Genomic DNA, 21,290 nt, shown 5'->3' with positions numbered 1-21,290 from the left:
ATACATATTTTATTCTACAATATACCCCTTTATTTTATCCTACTAATAGGTCATTCAGGTAAACTTTCATCTTATAATTTTCTGGGGTCTGCCCTGGGAATGGGCATGGGTAACGGGGCATTGCTTGCATTTTTAGCCTCAGTGTAGGATTTGTATGCCTGTAAACTTCTGTGGGTACACAAAGGGTCAATCAAATTTAAAAGCAGAAACAGTACGAACAAAATGCACTTTCAAGATTAGCATCTTCGTCCAGAGCCCATCCCATAGCCTGATGTTTCTTGGTCAATAACTTTGTTCTTCCTGTAGTACATCTGCTTTTTTTGCTCCCATTTACAATATACCTTGGTTTGCTCTTATGCTCAATTAATGAGTTTTTTAAAAGGCTTTGGACAATAGGATTAAAAATGTGATATGGTTCTCAAACTCTAAAAATATAGTGGTTTCAACAATTGAAATAATTTGTGCTTTGATTTGTACTGCTCTGTATTACAGTTTTTTTTTTTTCTTCTCCCCTTTTCACACAGAGTATGATTTCTTCCATTGTGAACAGCACTTACTATGCAAATGTCTCAGCAGCAAAATGTCAGGAATTTGGAAGGTGGTATAAACATTTCAAGAAGGCAAAAGATATGATGGGTAAGCAAAAAAAAAAAAAAAATTTGCTGTGATGGTGGATACATACCATTATATGTCACGCTGAGGTCTGTCACAGTCATATAAGAAGCCAGGTCCCTTCACGATAAGTTTAGGAAGCTTTTGATGAGTAGATGTAGAAAGTACGTATATACTGAAAGAATTCATTTAAATAAATATTTGCTATTGAAACAGCCAAACTGACTTGGGTTGCCAGAGATGTAAAGCTGTCATTCTGCAAATCTAGAGATCTTCTACCGCCCAGAATAATTGTTTAAAAAACCTGTTCCTGGAACTGTGAAGGACTGATTTTTTTAATGTATGTATTTTTTTCTTGCTCCGGCTAATGTATATTTAAAGAAACAGGCTTCTATAACTATTACTGCCTTACAATAAGAATGCTATAATTTTATAAATTCATATCTTTCTCTAACTTTGGGACCCTGATTTCAATTCCTTTTAAGAAATAGTTGTGACAATTGTTTGTTTGTTGTAGTAAGCACAAGTAAATTAATGGAGAAGAAGATCTATCAGTGGGACATATTAATTCTGTAATAGCTTTTACCCTTCTGTATTGTCCCTTTTCAAAACTATTTCTTAAACCTGTTAATGTAATTTTGAACACTTTATGTCAGAAAATTTCTACATAGTTTTCAACAGAATGAAGCCGGACCTCAATTTGGATTGAATTTTGAGCTTGATTTAGCTTTCAGTATTTGAAGCAAAATCATTCATCTACCAAAACGGGTTCCTTGCCTTTTATAGCTTAAGGCTGTAATGAAGACAATGCATCACTTCTGTGATAATTGCTTGAATTACTATTCCAAGCGAATGGCCCACTTGGGTTGATCTCTACTTTCCGCTAGTGAAAAAAGGCAGCTTCTTTCCTTTATCTATTCTGCATCTTCTACGCAACACCGAACCCATCTTCTGAGACCACCAAAGTCGGTGGTAAGACTTTGCTTGGTTTCAGGTGGTCCATGTGTGAGGCAGCAGAGCACCTGCATGGGAGGGTGACCTTTCTACAGCAGCCTCTCCCACCTCCATTGTGGCAGTGTTCCTGCAAAATTTTCCTTGCATGACCTGCCAAGACAGGTTCACAGTTTATTCATCCAGGGACAGTGAAGCCAGTGCATATGCGTGTGTGTGTGTTTATTCCTGTGTAACCTAATGCTGGGGGGAGAGTCAGCACTTCCCCCAGAGCCACACAGGTGAGGAGCAGTGGGTGCTCTACTGGGGGACTGATCCAGGCTGTGGACACCAGACCTCTCTGCAGAACAACTGGCTTGCTTTTTATTTTTTAAATTTCTGCCCATGATAGGACAGAGGAGGATGACAGGGCTCCGGGTTGGCATCCAGGTGCCAGTTTCTTCTTCCAGCTCTCATTCCTGTGGAGGAAGGGGTGGTCTTGTACTGAATGACTGTTAGTGAAGATAATTACTATGAAAAGCTCAGACACTGCCTTTTTTAAAACAATATGCTTTACTAGTATAAGAAGAAAATTGTTACAACGCTTTTGTGAAGATACTGGAGTTATGGTTTTTAAATGAAGCATATTTTCTTAAGGCTGTTTCCAGACCAGCATTGCTAAAGCTCTAGAACTAAGATTGTTTAAAATGAAAAAGTGACGTACATTGATAAAAAGGAGATTCCTTTACATCAGCCTAGAGTTATTTTATATTGTCTTATCATGCACAAGAGGGGAGCTGGAAGAACTCTTGTAGTTTAAAAAACTGTGTTGTTAATTAAAAAGGAGGGTGTGTCAAGGCAGATGAGTTAATACAAGAAAAAAATTCAACCATGTTGCAAGTCACTGAAAAAACCATGCATACATGGTTGCAAGATAAAGCAGCCCATCTGTGTAATTTACATAAATTATACTAGTTCCTAGCAGTCCCATACAATTGATGCAGCATCTAGAAATTAGCAGAGCATGGGGAGGTCCACACCCCACCCTGCTTGTTACAGATTTCCAGTGGCTGAGAACTGCAGATGTCATGGTGGGGACACCACGGGAGGAACAAAACCAGTCACCAGGGACTTCTCTCTCTCTCTGGTTGGGTTGTGCATTCTCATAACAGCCCCCCTTACCCTTGGCGCAGATGCACTTAGCGTTTCACCTGCATCTTCTACAGCGCAGAGTGCTTTCCCATCAGTTGTCTTTGCCCCCTCTCTAGTTGCTTACTGCCTTGTCTGAAGTCCCCTGCATCCATCACTGCAAGGGTGCGCTCTGCAGCCACACACTCGCCTTTGCAAAACTCTCAGGAAGTTACTACTTTGCCATATGCGGTTTCCAGCATGTGGTTTTGCCTCTGATGTTCTGCTGGTTCCTCCAAGGGCCCAGTGATGATGATGGGCAGTTTGCTGGATGTTTTTTTTAAAAAAGTACTCACTACAGCATTATTTGTAGGTAAATTTTGAAGGCAAGTAGCCACAACAGTGATACTATGGGCCTGCTGATCTAAGCTGGAGAGTACAGTAAGCTTGAACCTGAATGCACCATTTTATATTTGTTTATTTTTATTAGCATGTCTTGCAAGGAGCATGAAGTTTGTGATTTTCAGTCTTATGTTGGCTCTTTCAATGTTTCTTTTCCACCATAGTTGAGATGGATAGCCTTTCTGAACTATCCCAGCAAGGTGCCAACCATGTCAACTTCGGTCAGCAGCCGGTCCCAGGGAACACAGCCGAACAGCCTCCATCCCCTGTTCAGCTTTCTCATGGTAGTCAACCGTCAGTTCGGACCCCGCTTCCAAACCTGCACCCTGGACTTGTATCTACTCCCATTAGCCCTCAGCTGGTAAATCAGCAGCTGGTAATGGCCCAGTTGCTGAACCAGCAGTATGCAGTGAACAGACTTCTAGCCCAGCAGTCCTTAAACCAACAGTACTTGAACCACCCTCCTCCTGTCAGTAGATCCATGAACAAGCCGTTGGAGCAGCAGGTCTCAACAAACACAGAGGTGTCTTCCGAAATCTACCAGTGGGTCCGTGATGAACTGAAACGAGCAGGAATCTCACAGGCAGTATTTGCACGTGTGGCTTTTAACCGAACTCAGGTCAGTCGTCTTTTTTCTAATTTTTTTAAAATTGTAAGGGTCTCTTCTTTCTCTCTCTGTTATTTAGTATTTACCACCTTTTAAGTCTCTCTCCTCATTTCTGCCTTGTCACTTAGCTCCTGTGAAGGAACTACACTTCCTTGTAGGACCGGTGTCCGTGTTGATACAGTACAGAAATCTTCAGTGATGGGTTTGTGGAAATACCCACTATTCTTACAGACACCTTGGTTCCTCTCCCATTGTGATGGTTTATGCATAGCTGAATCTTTCCTAGAAAGGAAATGAACAGCTCTATGCAGAACCATTCACAGAGTCACCCAACAAATTGCCTTTTGTGTTGCAAAGGTATACCCGTACTGACCACATGCATGCACTGAACAGCTTGTCTTCTTTCACAGGTGTACTGGAGATGGTCTTTTATTCTTGTTTGCATTTATTTTTATTATTTTCTAGCGAAAGTCTTAATAACATCTTTTCAGGCTTCTGAAAAGATTAAAAAAAATAAAAGCTTTATTTTTAGATCATCTACTCTTTTCATATATTTTTGTAGTTTGTTGCAAAAACAGTAGTTGCTGAGATTGCCAATGTCCACATCAGAACATATACTTAGCTCTTCAATGCAGAAAAAGCTAGCCCTAGCAAAGCTGATAAGTAACACTAAAATGTGTTATTTTTTACACCTGTTTTAGAAGCTAACCCTGTTATAATTTATTCTGCTCTATGAATTTAACTTAATGCCATGTTGCATGGAATTTAATCAAGCAGAAATTATGGAAGAAATGTCAGTATATCCAATGCAAATAATAAGATCTCAAAATTGTAGAAGTCTGTTTTAACAGAAAATAAAATAAGAATTTTTAAAATAGGAAATACTTTAAAAAGACATAGGTGAATTTGCTTTGGATTCTACATTCCAACTTAAGGAACATTTGTCCATTGTAGAATATAGTAAAAAAAACCATAATTTGGGCTTCTCTTGAAATGTTGATGTTTCTCCCTGCATATCTTGGAGAATAAAAATTTGTTTCAAATACATTGGTACCAGGTTTGAGTCAGCATGTCATTTGTAATTGTTCTGAATTATTATTGTCTTAAAAATTTTTACATCCTCCTTTAGCTAAAAGAAAGTACAGTCATGGTGTGAATTCTCTGTAGAGCTCTGTATGTGTGTGTCTCTTTCCTCTTAACAGCAGTGGAGGTTTTCAAGATCTGGGTATTTCATACAGAATTTCATGGGATACATGAACTCACGCAAGGATTACCTATGTAAGTTAGGTCCAGGCAGTGTCAGTTGTTATATTTACAAGTAACTGACATAGAGTTTTGTTTAATACAGTGTTTAATATTTTAATTATTGATACTATGAAGTATTGAAATAATAACAGCAGCTTCAAGTTACAGTGGCTTGCAGTTGCCATCTTAGCTGGACAAAATCCAAGCAAATAATTCAGAAAATAAATAGTTTATTATATATATACTTCTTTCTCAGACTTACCTAGAAATGGCTTGTTTTCTGTCAACTTTCTTCCTCCTCCAAATTTGTTCAGTTTTTGTCAGCAGGTTTTGCATACAGCTTTTGATCTATCATTTGTGCCAGAGTGGTATTTGTTACCTGAAATACCGTGATGATTGGTTCTGACTGAGCATTGAATTTATGTGACATGGTATGAGAAGATGCTCTTGAGATGTGATGAATGCAACTGTAGAACCCGATTTCTAGTGCAAATACTGATTCCTGATTACTGTATATTTTTCTTACTACAACTGTTATTAAATATTTGTTTAAAGTTCAATTCTTCCACAGACATTGTGGTTAACCAGCTTGGTGAAGTGTGTTCAGTGACCCAAAACTGGGAGGAAACCCCAAAATGAACGTTGAAAACAAATCCCATGAAGAGATACGAAATATATATGTAATATATTCTGGCAATTTTCAAACAAAACTATTTGAAAGAACATAGAGTAGTATCCCTGTATCCTACAAGCTCTGTTAGCTAATCAAATTAGTATTTGCAGTTAGCTGCGTAAGGTTTGGCAGTATTTGTTATGTATTGTGGCATACATAGGTAACAGAAGGGAAAAATACTAGGAGCCTAGATGATATTAGCCTCAGCATTGCCAAGAAATATCTCAGCATACTTTTCATATGAAGGGAAGCCCCACTGAAATCCAGAGGAGTTTGTTGTTAGGCACATTTCACCTTTGCAGAACTGAAAATTGTTCATTTTACCCCAAGTAGCAGCTAATGTCCGAGTATAAACATAGGTGAAGATATCTGTGATTATTATATGAAAACATTTAAATTCGTTCTATTCGCTGTGCTTTGGAATTCATCACAGCTTATTCAAGGATACATCACGTTTAACTAAAATTAGGGCAGCACTTTAATAAGTGATGCTATTTAGAAGTTATTTTCTAATATTGATGTAATATCTTTTGTCTTTTTTTTTTTGTTTTTTTGGCTAGAGCAAGTGAAAATGCTTGTTTAAATTCCTCTACTGTTTTCTGAGATAAAAAGCTAACTCAGGCTTACCACTGACATTTCTGAAACTGTCATAAGCGTATTTGAGCCTTGTCCAGGGACCATATCATGCCATCAGTTTCTAAAGGCAGAAGATCTCACTGAAATCGGTTAGGAGTTCTATGCAAAAAAACCCTCATGTTGAGATACGGTTTCAGATGAGGGGAGAGATTTGCTTTCAGCATAAAAGTTAAGGAAGGAAGTGAACTATAAACTTTAGCTTAATGTTTTGGCAATAAAAATGGACTTCGGTGGAGTTGGCTGAAGATGTTGGCACCTCTTGTTTTACAGACTTGTGCTCTGCAATATGAATACAGAATTTGGTGGTGGTTTGGGATGGGAAGGGTGGGTTCTACCAGCTTAGTGTGGTAATTCCACACTTGGCCCTAATTTTCAAGAACTTTTAATTTGGGAGCAAAAAAGTTGACTAGAAGTATTTCTACCTCTTCCCAGCTCAAAGGAAAGAATTTGGTAAAATTACTTCTGAAAACTAGGGTGGGTGTCTTTTTTTTAATTATCATCTATTTATAAGGCAGAAAAAAGCCCTCAGCCACACCTCAGAAAATTGAAAGGGTGTCCTTAATATCTTCTTGGATAAATCCTCCCCTACTCTTAACTTCAAAATGGTAGTTTCAAAAATGCGTAGTTCCCAGGAATGTACCTTGCAAAGTTTAATCAAAGAGGAGTCCAGATAGCTATAACTTGAATGAAAATTAACATCTATACAGGCACAATCAAACAGTTGCTGTAGGGAGAAGAAGTGGTTTCAGGGGGTGGAACACCTCTTCCCATGAGAAATTTCACAGTGGTCCTTCTAGGAAGGCTTCAGAGTGCAGTGGTGTCTGAAGTTTTATTTGTCCTTTAGCAGTTGCAATTCCAGCTCACTGGCTGCAAAGAAACAGACTGAATCCCGTTTAGCACTTCTTTGTAGTGCACCATGGAAAAGTTTGTTGAGTCAGGATTTGTGCTAGCAGATCTGAGTTTCACCTCAAGCATGGCTACCAATGTTTCTTCCGGTCTCTCTGTTTGCTAGGGTAATTTTGGTAAATTGAGCTGCTTATGTTTCAGTTGCCGTTTAACCGAATTAATAAACATAGTATTTTTTCCAGCTGATGACAGTGCACTGTGCAGACACCTCAGCTCTCTTGAAAGAGCGTGTTCAATATTTTCCTGCACTTTGCTGGCCAGAAAATGGCATTTGTCATCAGCTCGCTGGCCTGAGTGGCACCGAGCAGCCCATGGGGTGACGGCGCCGATACACCGGGGCAGCCCCACAAAGTGCAGTGCCCTGTGCCAGCCTCTGCCACGGCCTCCCGTCAGCAGAGAGGCTCAGCCTGCCCCTGCAAATTTGCGCTTAAACTGGGAGGTTCCCTACTTTGTTTTGTTCTTCTTGAGAGAGCTGGAGTGGAGCATCTGCATTTGTTTGGCTGAACCACCTTTGGAGCCCTAAACAAATAAACAGACTCCTCTACCATTTCTGATGTGAGTTTGTAAATGTAAACATGAGTCAGGAAATGGAAAGCTTGGGTTCCCACAAGCAAGTCTGACATTTGACTTGAAGACGTAGCTTAACCTGGTGCATGGTGGAGTGGCGCAGACGTACTGCGCGAGCAAGGAATTGTGTTAGTCATGGTTGTGGTTGGAACTGTAACTTGGGGCTGCCTGTCTCTGTTTGTGTACGCTTTCAACCATAACATTTGCTGCATGAACTTGGGTGCTGCTGTACGGAGGTGACCTCTCAGCTCCATCTTCGCGAAAGGAGGGGGAGTGCTTTTTGCCGCTTTTGCCATGTCTGACTATTGTAATTTTTCTTCTTCCCACCAGTGACAGTTTTTCATCTCAAGGTTTCTGAGTACTTCGCAGTGTTTCTGTCAGATACCTTTTCTCTCCCCCTCCTTTCTACTTCACCCCCATGCTTGTTTAAAATATTAGCTGCCAGGATACATTGCCTTTCGTTCATATATAATGCCTTTTCTCATACGTGAAAAATTCTGTGTATTTAGGACTGTGCTCATGCTAATTCTGGGCAATTGCTATTTCGAGGGAGAACACTTGGATGCAGTAAACGGCTCTGTGTAATTTTAAAACAAAATCTAAGTTTACACGAACCACCTTCTGAGGCACTTTTTCTTTCTTCCACTTTGTCTTTGGCACACTTTATTTTCCAGTAAAATGAAAAATGAAGATGGATTATTCAAAATTGATAACAGTAATGGACCATCATGTAATGTTTTATTGAATTTGAGTTCTGTAAATTATGTGGTAGAGAGAAATTTGCCTGCTTAAGTATAACAGAAATTGCCACTGTATTCATATAATTCTTCGTAGTGTAATTTAAGAAAAAGCACACTATCCATATCACTATTGAATAAAAGGTAAAAAGGTGCTATTACACTATCATGACAGCTCTCCTCTTGCTACTAAGCGACATAGATAAATGTGTCTGGTTGTAACTTACTTGGCAGGGATCCAGGCTTGTGGGTGGAGCTTGCAAATAATCTTCCACCTGGACATGGGATGGGAGCACCCTGCAATGGAAAGGGATAGCACTCAGGGATGTTCTGCTTGTTTTGGGGAGGTTTGGGCAAATTGCATTTTTCTTCTGGGAGCTTTGAAGTTCTATCAGGCTGATAAAATCTGTTTGAATCAGTGATTGCGTTCAAAGAGGAGACAAACTGGGGGCCAGACAGGCAGTGTTTTTGTTCATATTGGCAGACACTTTCATTTATATCCATTTTTAAAGAATTCATAATTAGCTATTGAAAGCCCTGATAATATTTATTGAACATTTTTGTGCAATTAATAATTATACTTGTGATGACATGTAAACTTTCTTTTTTCAATGGGACCTAGCAACATTTTAAGCAAATACATTTCCGGTGTGAAAATAATAGAAGGGAGGAACAGTGAGGAAGACTCTGAGCCTGTGTTTGTAATCTGTGTGCAAAACAGCATTTAACTTTTATGCAACCTGAGGTACCATATCAGGAGATTACACCAGGACTTGTATCTTGGCAAACCAGTTCAAGCCTGGTAAAAAGAATAGTAAATCTCTGCCCATCAGCTTGGGGCAGGATATGAGAGCTGATGTTTTCTTTCTAGGATTTTCCCATTTTACATCTTGTCTAACAATCTTTAGCTGAAGTTTTGTGCTAAGAAAATTGAAGCAGTAGCAGTGAAGTAATATTTGAAGCAGGCAAACTGTATTGTAACACTTTGCCTGCACGTGGTACTACACCTTATTTTTCATGTTATTTCCTCACATATTCTGACCTTTAGGTTCAAAGCTCCTAGAAGCAAACACCTTCTCCTTGTCTTCTCCCCGATCTCTCATTTCCCCTCCTCTCTCTGCATCTGTGTCCTCTGCTCTGCTCCCAGCTCATGTAAAGAGTCATGGCAGTGATGGGGGAAGGAGAGGGGAATGAATACTTAATGGCATTTCTAATCACCAAGAGGTGTCCTGCAGCAATGGTTATACTGACGAACACAGGAAGAATACAAACCCCAATTTTCTTTGTTTACATATTTCACTGAGGCGGGAAAAGTTATACAAGAAAAACAGCCTTTTCTGCTTTTTTTAGCTGCGCACTTTGTGGCAAAGGCTCATATGAGCAAATATTTTCTGTGATGGGCTAAAGTATTTTTCAAGGACATTTCCTGTGGCTGACAGTAGGCTGGCTGTTAGTAAGGAGTCTCCTCTCCTGCCGATGATCAGTCCACTTGAGTTTAGTTTTTCTTTCTTCTTTTTAATCCTGGTGTGGCTGTTTTAAGCACAGTAACAGTCAGAAATCACATGTGTTTACACCTCCATCATGCATCTGCAGACAGCTTTGCCTTGTCTTCAGTGGCACAGAATAATTTTTTGCCTCCCGTGGAGGATGGGTTGTGTAACCCTACCGCTGACAAGCAATAGTAACGGTGGGTTTGAGTACCCAGAATTAGAAAAAAATGGTAGACGAGAATTTAATTTCCATATTTATTAATAAATAAATTTATTCTTAGACTAATCATTAAGAAAAAATTTAAAACTTATACTCCATCCAAATGCCACTTTTGTCTGTAACTCATTTATTTACCTTCTGAGTAGTTTCTGCCTGGATACCAGAAAAGAGGAGGGATGAAGAATAGTGGTAAGAAAGTATCCCCTGGGATTATTTTTTTTTTTTTTTAATCCTCCTCCAGATTATTTTTCAAGTTTAGTGCTTTGGAAAACACTTTTTGTGTTTTCCATCCCATTTCCCTCTTATGTGTGCAAGCACAGTCAGGGCCATGAGGTCTGCACTGGCCCCAGGGTAGTGGGTAGCACCTCTGTCCTCATCGCCCCTGAGAGATGGAGGGGTGACGGGGCAAATGCAGAGCTCAGAGCCACACTGGGTGGGCTCTGACCTTACCTAAGCACAGCTGCCTGAGTGCAGTGGCTTTGCAGCAGCACACTCATAAGGGGTTTTTGCCTCTGAGATAGGTGACAACTTCCATAGGTGCTGTGAGCATCAGACTTCCCTACAGAGGAGACTGATGCTTGGGCTGTAGCTTTCTGTTGCACTCCCCTAGGAAAGGACGTCTTCAGTCAGGATTGCTTCTCTTAGTTTTAGTTTTTTTTATTGCCTGCTTCCCACCCTACGTTCACCCTTCCATTATCCCAAATAACCTACAACAGTTCTTTAGGAAAAGAAACATTGGGTTGTGTTATTTCTTTAAAATCACATCCGTGTTCCCTTGTTATACTAGCAATAAAAGCCTCTCATATGAACCCTCTCCTTGTCCCAGCATGGCAACAGCATTTATTCTAAAAAGAAGTTCACATTTGCTTTTGCTAAAGTTAGTTTTCTTATCATCACCTTGTTACTTCAAGACAGTAGAGCATTTTGTATGCCTGACATACTTAAAAGGAGAATTTGGCAGGGGGGAGTTTTCAAGAACCTGTTGACATTAAAGTTGTTGCACTCACGGGTTCATAAATATTTCATCTTTTAGAGTAATGAGGTGTCCCAGACCACCAGACCTGCTCCATTGCTGAGATCTGAGATGAAATGATTACATAGGAAACCTGGTGTGATCTGTACAAGCCGCTGGCGGCATGCTATTGCCTGCAGCCTGCCCATCTCTGGCTCACTGCTACGGACGCCCTGTATGCGGTTTTCCTCTGATTCCCCAGTGCTCATTTTATCTGTCGTGGCTGGACTCTGAAAGCAGTCAGAGGACAATAATGGTAAATGGATTTAGGAAATGGGACCTGCACAGCAGGTGCTTAAATAAATAACCCAGGCGATGGACTGGGATCCAACAGTGAGTTTCCTCACTTGTTGTTAAACTCCAATATGCAACTCTCAAAAGAAAATACTGACTTATAAAAACTATGGACCTGAGTCAGTTCAGCAGTACTTCAGGAACGTTGCAAGTTTATTGTCTCAGATTAGTTGTGAAATATCACTTCCTTTCAAAGAGCTGTTTAAGTTGCTAGAAATGTGGAGACCTATTTTTTTAGGTTGGCTATGTGTTTTGTCTGGGAAGCCTGAGAACACCCCGGTGTCATGCCTGTATCTGTATTTCACTTATTCTTAATGTCTTGTGATTGTCTGTCGACTGTGAAAGATTTCATGGCAAGTTAAGCCAGTAAAAGGAAGGAGACCTATTAGGCAGATTCAGTTTATGTTCTATGTAAAACAGATGCTTAATAAAATTAAGGGTACAATTGAGGCTCTCTTCTCTGCTACCTAAAAAGCCATTAATATATTCCTATGTGGAGTGAATAGTGCATTTGATGCTCTCGTTCTCAGCCCAGTGGAAAGAAGAAAGAGGACTGATAAGCAGTGGTGTTGCAGAGCACAGTTTTACAGGCACTCACCTAGGCTAACTCTCCAGTGTATTTTTTTATTCCTTCCCTACAGGGCTTGCTCTCAGAAATCCTCCGAAAGGAAGAGGATCCCAAGACTGCCTCACAGTCCTTACTGGTAAACCTTCGGGCTATGCAGAACTTCTTGCAGCTGCCAGAAGCCGAACGAGATCGAATTTACCAGGATGAAAGGGAAAGGAGCTTGAATGCAGCCTCTGCAATGGGCCCCGCACCTCTCATAAGCACACCGCCTAGCCGGCCTCCACAAGTAAACCACTCTCTCTCTCTTTGAGATTTGCTCATTGTGTTTTCTCACCGTCCTGCTGGGTGATACCTTGCTTAAAAAGAAGAAAGCTTTTACTGTTGCATTTTTAAACGCTCGTAGAATCGTTGTTTGTAGTGCATATCACAAATTAAATTTAAGAAATATAATGGATGATAGTAGCAGTTTATTACTATCTATTTTCTAGTTTTAAGATGAATTCTATCCATTATGGTCCCTACAGTGTTTTCTGCTCGTTTTATTGAGATACGAGCTTTTCTGGGCCTGGAAGATGCTGGCTTTTAGCTGTCTTTTTTTTCCTATAATTCTCAGGTGTTGTTTTTAATGTTAGAGGTACAAATAGGGATTTTGAAGGATTTGGACCACTGAACTGACTGGGAATGAAAGCAGAAGTATGACTACATCGTATTGCCTTAGAAATTATCTTCCAGAAAACGAACAGGTAAAACTAAAGGGATGAGGGAGAGAAGACTCCATCCCAAAATGCTGGGCACACTTTCACCAGGTCAAGCTACTGACAACTGGATAACACAACAGACTTGCTATATGCATTGCTCTGAAAGATTTGGATATGTTCATTAAAGCTTCATTTAGTATTTGTTCAAATGAAACTCCTATTGATTTGTGTAAAATCTAGTGGGACTATAGGTTTAATTCTCCCCAAATTATAAAATTATCTGATAGAGTGGGATCCAGAAATTCAATTATGTAGTCCTTGTGTCTACCAAGGAAACTCTGATGCTGGTTTTAGAGTACATGAAAATTACAGGTGTGAGCCATAGGAATGCACAGGATTTCCACAAAGAAGAAACGTAGTTGTGAATGAAACACTCAAAAAACCTGTATGTTTTCTGAAATACTCTGCATTGCTGTGGCTCAGGGTCCATACCTATGCAAAGACAAAACAAACCGATCTGCAGATATGTGGGAATCATGTTGTATACATAGTCCAGATTTGCTATACAAAGCAAGGCTTTGGGATTGTAGGAATTTTGTGATGGTTGGATATATAAACACAGAGCAGATTTTTTTCTAACCAGGCTTAGACTGGTGCCTATGACTATATTCCATACCCATTCTGAACGCTTAAATTCCTCAAGATTATTTTTCTTCTTTTCCTGCAGCTAATGGATACTAAGGACACACTAAAGTAACAAATAACAAAATTGTAGGAAGAGGGAGGACAGAAGATCACTTTGACCTGCTGCAGTACTTTTCACAAGAAGAGAAAAAAATTTTAGCAGAAAGAACAGGCTGTGCTAAATTAGTCTACTTTTGTTATCATTAACTGAGTTCAGTCTGCGAAATCCACTAAAGATACTCTTCAAGATAAAGGATGAGAATCTATTTACATAGTAATGTTTTAGTGGGAAATAGTTAAATATAGATAACTGTATTTAAAATAACATTTGAGTTTCTTTTAATATCTGTACCTGCTCCCACAGCCCAGGTAATTCAGAGCAGAGGCTAACCCTCCTTCTTAACTTATCTCTTTCTGCCAAGGTAATGTCTCACTCTGTCTCAAGTGGTCTTGGGCAATTTCACAGCTAAAGAACAGAGTTAATTACAGGACCTTCCAGAAGGATGTCAAGCCAGAGGTAGTCCTTGTATTGGTTTTAATTCACACTTTAAACTGTATAAATCCCTTGCAGCCAGAAAGAAAGTGAGACTTAGGGGTTTTCTTAACTGACAAAACATACTGTAAGTCCAAATTTAGGGGTTGGAGTGGGGGGATCTATCTGTCTCTATTGTGCTCTTGTTCATAATTACATTTCATTTTTTTAGTGGGAGTCAGGAGTATAGTTAACCTAATTGCGACAGTTCAAAGTGGAAACAGCATACGGTTTTGTTTTGATCCTTTTCAAAAGGAAAACAGGTTAACAGGGAAACCATATAGACTGATACTTGAGGTCTGCAGAACAAAACAGTTATTTTTCTAGTGGTTATGTTGTTCTCTGTCATTCAGCAAAACATATGCGCTTTACCTAGTGGATGGACTAAGGATGTAGAAACCTCTGAGTTGGTTCTGTGCGACCTTTTTACGTGTTGCCAGAATTACCCACCTATAAACATGTGTAACACTGTCTACCTGCTACTAAGTGTTCAGAGCCCTAAGTCTGAAAATTGAAATATCTGTGTTGGTCACATAAGTACAATACTTAATGCTAGAAATAATAACGAAATTATTCTAGTTCTTGAACTGGCAAGTATAACTTTACAAATCGTAGCAGAAATAAATTATAGTCAGGATACTGCAAAATTATTAATGCAAACTACTACTCTGACATCCCCCAAACGTCCACAGTTTATTGAATATTTGATACTAAGGAAATAAAACTACTAGTGTCCTTACTACTAGATTTATTATAAGCAATTATTTAAAGTTCACTGTACAGGAATACAGCATATTTTTCCAGTTTAGCTGTGAGCTTCTTGGATAACCATTGAAAGGCAAAACAGACCGTTTATCCTGACAACAGAATTTACGCAAGAGCCAACATATTTAATATTAAATCTTTAGACCAGTGTAACATTTGAAACAATTAAACTATGAAACCATGAAAAATGGGAGCTAATATGCCACACATGAAGGTTTATTTTGCAATTGCAAGTTATCAGTTTCGGAAGGATGTGAAAATAAACATCCTGAAAGGGATCTATTTTGCATTTTTGTGTTGCCAACTGGTGGCCAGACAGTAGAGCAGACTTAACCATTTAGCAGCTGAGCTTGTTCTGTGTGAATTTTGCATACTGTTGCATGCAAAAACAGAAAGCGTGACCTTGGAGGTCTGATAGGATAGTAGAAACTCACCAAGCATAAACCCTGGTGCCTGAGTTAGTAGGAACTGTGTTGAATTTATCTCATTTTTACAGCATTCTTACTAGTTGCTACTTGAGCTAATGTATCTGGATTGTTTCCAATTCTTTTTTGAAATCCTTTAAGAAGCTCTTTGTCCCCCTTACTTCTCCCTTTCTCTCTGACTTAAAAAAGCAAAATATTACTTTTTCTTTTTTTAATTGAAATCATTAGCCTCTAATGCATGAGCTTTTGGGATACGTGTGTAGCCCTCTAAGCTGGTCAAGTTGTAAAAGTCTGCTACTATCTTCCACACTGGCGGACTAAGCGCGAGGAAACGGCGTACACAAGGATTTTTCACTTGGACATTGTTCATCTTGCCACCTCCTGGGGCAGATGCCTGTCTGGCAGGCTCTTTCCTGGGGCAGTGGAGTTTATAGAGGTTAGCATCTCCATCAGGTAGGTACTGCATGGAGACATAGTTCAACCTCTCCAACCTAGAAGGAAGAAAAAAAGGTCCTTTCTTTGGTCTATTTCTTTTATTATTTTTTTTCCCCTCTTCAACACCTTCATCTTGCAGATTACCCTACAGAGATTCTTTCTGGGTATCCCTAAGTGAAGTTCGGAGGATGGGTCTGTTACACTTTCTGTGGGAATGAGAGGATGTGGAGATACTTCAGAGGGAGTTGACTGTGGAGCTATGTTCAGGGTGGATGGAGTTCCCCAGGGAGCTGCTAGGGATGGCTTCTCCCTCTCATCGGGGCAGTTTGGTGTGTGGGGGGAAGAGGACTCCCTCCTCCTTAGTACAACCTGGGGGGACGATGAAGACAGGTGACCAAGTCACAGATTTTATTTTCAAAAATATTCTGGTTAAAGCTTTTTAGCCATCCTGCAGTTATAAACACTTCCTTCTCAGGACAAGTAATCTCCCTTTCAGCAGAGCTGAGGAAGAAATCTTTCTTACCGTTCATATTCTCCAAAGAAAATTTCTGCTAACTCTTGGGGCCTATCATCACCCTGTGTGAAAACAGAGTACCTGTAACGTCAAGAGCAGAATAGAATTTTAACAAGGCAATGTTTTAAGAAGTATCCACAAATCTTGCATGAGTCATGGTTCTGGGTACTCAATTGACAAAAACCTTCATTTTCATAAATATAATCCTGGCCTCCCTCTGACTACAGATAAATTAAAGTTCCTTCATGTTAAGCAATTTCAGCTTGGGTCCCAGAGATAGGATGCCACTCCTGAAAGACTGGTCTTGAGGAGGACACTACTTTGCTGGTGTTTGAGGACCAGTGAACCTCCATTGCCAGGACCTCTGGATAACACCAGCTCCCGGTGGAGCCCTGGCATTCAAACACATGCACATGCCATACGTCACCACCAGCACCATTTTTATTTTTAAGTCTGCAAAATTTGAGATTTAGGTTGATAGTCTTTGTGCCAAATTGCATTTTAATGAAAGTAAAAATGAACAAAATAATAAATGCAACCCTCTCACCCCCTCCCCGCAAAAACCACCATGGAGGAGAGTTAATGGAAACCCTGACACTTAACTATAACTGCACTTCCAGGCGCCACTGTAATAATGGAGTAGTAAACCTTGTCCTGATAAAAGCTGTTCTGAAAGCAACAGCATTTATTGTACCTCCTGTGCTATTTGCAGAGCAGAACTGAAAAGTAGTTTGTTTTGCCTGGAATGAACTACTTTATGAATTTTAATGTACGATGTAATATTAAAAGCTAAACCAGGATTAAAGAAGATTTTTGTTCCCAAGCTAAAACAGTACTTATGAGAATGTGTTATAAAAGATTTTTGTGTTTCAGTTTTGATGGGGAAGAAATGAGCTTCCATGTTTGTGAAAACCTCTTCAGATTGGTTATTCCTTCTATAACAACCTCTCCTTTGTTTAGGAAAATTGAATTAATCCAGAACTTCTTGTTACTGTAATCAATCTTATTTGATAAGAAGATCTATCTAGGCAGGCCAAGAGGGGATGGATGTGTTATTTTTTTTCCAAGTATTTTTAAAAGACTAATTGGTTGGTGATAGGAAAATGGCCAAATGAATTTCTGATTCACAGTGTGTTACATTTGTAAAATAATGCTCCCCTGTTCAGTTAGTGTTTGCAAAATTTGGTTAGTGTCAAAAAAAAATTTAGCTGATCTATGGTTTCTTTCCTAACCAGAAAATGTGGCTATAGGCGTGGGTGGGGTGGGAGGTTGTGCTTAAGTGTGGATGAGATGAGAGATTATGTTTTGTTTTGTTTTTCTCTCCAAAATGAATACTTTTTCCACCTCCTCTCCCAAGTCCTGAAGTTGCACTGTTGAGGGCTTTTTTGTTTTCTGTTGGGTTTTTTTGAGGAGGAGGGTGTTTTTTCAACCCAGCTTCAAACAGCCTCTGTCTTGAACTCAATTCTAAATTCAACACAACAGCCTAGATGCTTGCTATGTATAAATTATGAAACAGTTTTATGTATGGATATTCTCCAAGAGGTTAATTAGCATTATTGCATGGAATTCATCAGACCAGAGCAGACCAATGGTCCATCCAATCCAGCCACAGTCTATACCTGATCTTTGAAGAGAAATTATTAAGAGGTGGGGAAGAATTTTTGTACTTGGCCGATGATGTAAATTGGAGAGGGAGAGGGTATGGCTGTGAACAACAACCCTCGATAATTCTCAAACTTATAATTTTATAACTTTAAGACTTTTATTCTCCTGAAGCTCTTTGGGCTAATATGGCTTTTTGATGCAGATAGTAGTGTTTTCTGTTGTTCACTTCCTAATTCAATATCAACAGAAGACAATAGAGTTTTGTTGGTTTATTTTAACTTCAGTGACATATTAGATGCTGTTAAGTTTGTTGTACCTGTATAAAGATAGATGTGATTTGCCAACCAGAATGAGGATTTTCAGTAATTCCCCTGTGTTAAATGCATATCTGTATTAAATTGGGCATTGAAAAGTTTGTACCAAGATGCGCAGTTTAAATTATGTCTCCAACGTGATGTGTGAGTCTTGATTTTTGATGATCTGAGTGTCCACAGCTCAGTTAAGTGGTCTGTGAAGTACTGCCTCAATGTGAAGCTGTCTTTTGAAGCTGAGTAGCAATCAGAAAGGCAGTGTGCTTACAGAAGAGAGACATATTTTGATCAGGACCACAAGAGCAAAGTGTTTCCTTCCCAAAAGGTACCGTGGACTTGTGTATGCTAGCTGAATACCTTCATTTCCTCATCTTCCTGTCAGGACCCTCAAAGATTAGTTTCAAGTTAGAAATTATTTCTTTGGGAAGGACTAAAATAACTTTGCCAAATTTTAAATCAGAGGTCCAAGAAGGTGTGTTGACAAAGCCATCTCTTTTTCATTTTCTAATTTAGCTTAGCCTGATTTTTACATGCAAGCAGAGAAGGCTGTCTCCAGTGGTATGTTTAACATCCCCATTGGTTGTCAGTTATCTTTTAGCGAGTCCTTTTCATCTAAAGGTTATAAAATTGCCACTGATTTTGTAATTTTCAAACAATTTCACTGTATGGTGTTCAGGAGATGCACCTGCTCTTGCAGCCCCACGCTGATTTGCCCAGTGTGAGGCATGCATTTCGTGCTCTGCGGTGGGTGGAAGGGAGGTTTGTGGTGCTGCTCCCTATGCTGCCCACTGCGAGGTGCCTCAAATGTTTCCAAGCAGCCGTTGGCCCAGGCTTGGCCATTGTCTACTGCAGTGTCACCTGTAAAATGTCAGACTGCAGAAAAGGAAACGCCTCAAGCTGCCGGTTGCTTTCAGATGAAAGCAAATCATGGGATAAACCTTATGCCATGTTCTTCGTTTCCCTTTTTATTTAGGACTCCTGTTTTCAGACACCAGAAAATGCTAATGCCTGCCAAAAGGAGGCAGGCGGAAGTGTGTGTAGATGCCTTGTTCTTGCTGGGGTTTTGCCCCTTGCAGCTAATGGGCATGTGTTAGCACAGCTCCTGAAACACCCGATAGACAAATAAGGCTCAGCAAAAGTGGCATGCACTCCCAGTTTCTGGGCTAGATTATTTTATCTTAAAAGCACTATGGAGGATAGTTAACACAAATTGAGCGTGACATTTCTAGGAAAAAATGGGCTGATGATTTGCCTAAGTACATCTCTCACCCAAACCCTTTGACTCTCATATCATGAGACCAGTGACATATGAAAGCTCATAGAGAGTGAGATTAGAAGATGAATTATCATGTTGTCATGATTTCCCTTTGAACCTCAAGGGACTTTAGAGCACAGGAAGATGCTGACTTGCACTGGATTAAACTGATAGTGAAAGTGTGGGTTTAGACATGTACTTAAGAGTAGGCTGAATCACCCTCTGGAAGTGCTAAGCTCTGTCCATTAGATTTAGAGGTAGCCTGAATGACTAACTTAGACTAGATGTGTAACTTCTGAATGGCTAAATTAATTCAGCTCTTAACAACCTCGGTATGAACCAGTAGGTTTGAACCGAAGTCTAAAGGTTTGATTTTGCATCATCACCTTCTGGGTTCTTGGCAGAAATCCAGTCTTTCCTTTCCTGTGGTCCACTTTAGGATTAAGTGGTCCATTAGATCCACTCATCTTGGGCAAGCATTGCAAGAGTAGCTGCTAAAGAAAGACATTATCCTTAACTATTGAGAGTATTGTAGGAGAAGCTGAGTACCTGCTGATTTTTTGCACCTCTCAACTGATATTGCAGAAACTGCACTGTAACCTTGGTGGGATGATTCATGGTGTTGAAACATCACTTCTGTCATTTCCGGAGGATGAAGGAAAGAATAGTATTCTGCACATCATGTCACTACTGATGTATTTTTTGTTGTTTTCCTTAATGCTGCAGATGTAGCATAGCGGTGGTAGTGTAATCATTCTGTCTTGTTTTCATGTTATTCTTTTTTAACCTGGACTGCAAGAAGAATAAATATTTGATGTAAGTGAAATACAATTAGAATGAATAGTTTTAAGAAAGCCCTATCTTGACTTCATGAATGAGTGTTTATGCATTATTCTAAACTATCACTTTCTTAAAAACAGATTAAGAATTAAACTGATAAGATAATATTTTAAAAACTTAAATCTAAAGCCACAACTTTTCTACATTATCATGCATTTGAGTGCACTGCACATAAGGCATGAATCAAGATATATCTGTCAGGTTTTTATTTCATTAGAGATTTTTTTTATGCTGCACTTACAATTTTCACTTAATTTGTGTGGGGCAAAGAAATCATGTAAGGATTCACAAGTCTCTACAAGACTGTTTGACAGGTTTCCACCTAATTTGTTTTATGACATTAAAATTCATAGTGGTCAGTTAATAATAACTCTTATTTCACATGCTCTCACTTGTTACAATATGCTGAATTTTCTTGTTTCCCAGTTGCCTGAACCACAGATAACTTATAATGTTAAGTCTCTGAAAAGCTGAAAGAATATCAGAGCAAGATTGAATAAAACGAGTAAAATGGAAAGGGGAACTACTTGGGGAGGGAAAGAGAAGAAAATAACTTTTTCATAATGAAAAATGTCTCATAAAATATATTTTCTAGGTCAAAACTGCTACTATTGCTACAGAGAGGAATGGAAAAACAGAAAATAATTCCATGAACATTAATGCTTCCATTTACGATGAGATTCAGCAGGAAATGAAGAGAGCTAAGGTGTCTCAAGCACTGTTTGCAAAGGTTGCGGCAACCAAAAGCCAGGTAAAGCTCCCAGGGCGCAACAGCCTCCCTGTTCTGTGTGATTATTTCCTCCTGCCCCGATTTTGATCTGTTTCTGTGTGAGTTAAAATAAGCAGCTGGGTTAGCACACCAGCCCAGTACCACAACATGGAGCTCCTTGCTGAGTCCAAAGGTAACCTCTGGTTACCCCTGACCAGAAGCGGCTTCCTGAGATGCATCCCCCCACCTCTTCCCTGCCAGCGAAATGCCTTCGCTGCACGCCCGTGGGTCTTGCATGGCTCAGAAAGCATCAGGTTCATCAGTTCTTAGCTGGTGTGGATGTGGCAGAAGCTGTGGGCGAGCTCTATGTGTTGCTGCTGAATTAATCTCGAGGCTTTGGTATTTTGCAATGACATGTGCTGTAATAAGGAATGATGAGGTTCTGGTTTTTGCTAAAATATTTAGTCAGACCCACTGGTGAGGCTGTGCA

At 39.6% G+C, this 21,290-nt stretch overlaps 1 protein-coding gene across 5 annotated transcripts in view; it reads left to right on the top strand.

Moving 5' to 3' along the window:
* SATB1 (SATB homeobox 1) overlaps nt 1-21,290 on the top strand; it is a 93,363-nt gene that overhangs the window by 45,394 nt on the left and 26,679 nt on the right. For all 5 annotated transcript variants that reach the window (XM_074838590.1, XM_074838609.1, XM_074838581.1 and 2 more), the window contains 4 exons: nt 525-636; nt 3,237-3,691; nt 12,101-12,313; nt 20,687-20,842. In XM_074838590.1, coding sequence (XP_074694691.1) covers nt 525-636; nt 3,237-3,691; nt 12,101-12,313; nt 20,687-20,842 — 936 coding nt within the window. The remainder of the gene's footprint in view (nt 1-524; nt 637-3,236; nt 3,692-12,100; nt 12,314-20,686; nt 20,843-21,290) is intronic.

This window comes from Strix aluco, chromosome 1, assembly GCF_031877795.1.
Source record: "Strix aluco isolate bStrAlu1 chromosome 1, bStrAlu1.hap1, whole genome shotgun sequence".
NCBI classification, from domain to species: Eukaryota; Metazoa; Chordata; class Aves; order Strigiformes; family Strigidae; genus Strix; species Strix aluco.
This window is presented reverse-complemented; position numbering and strand designations above follow the sequence as displayed.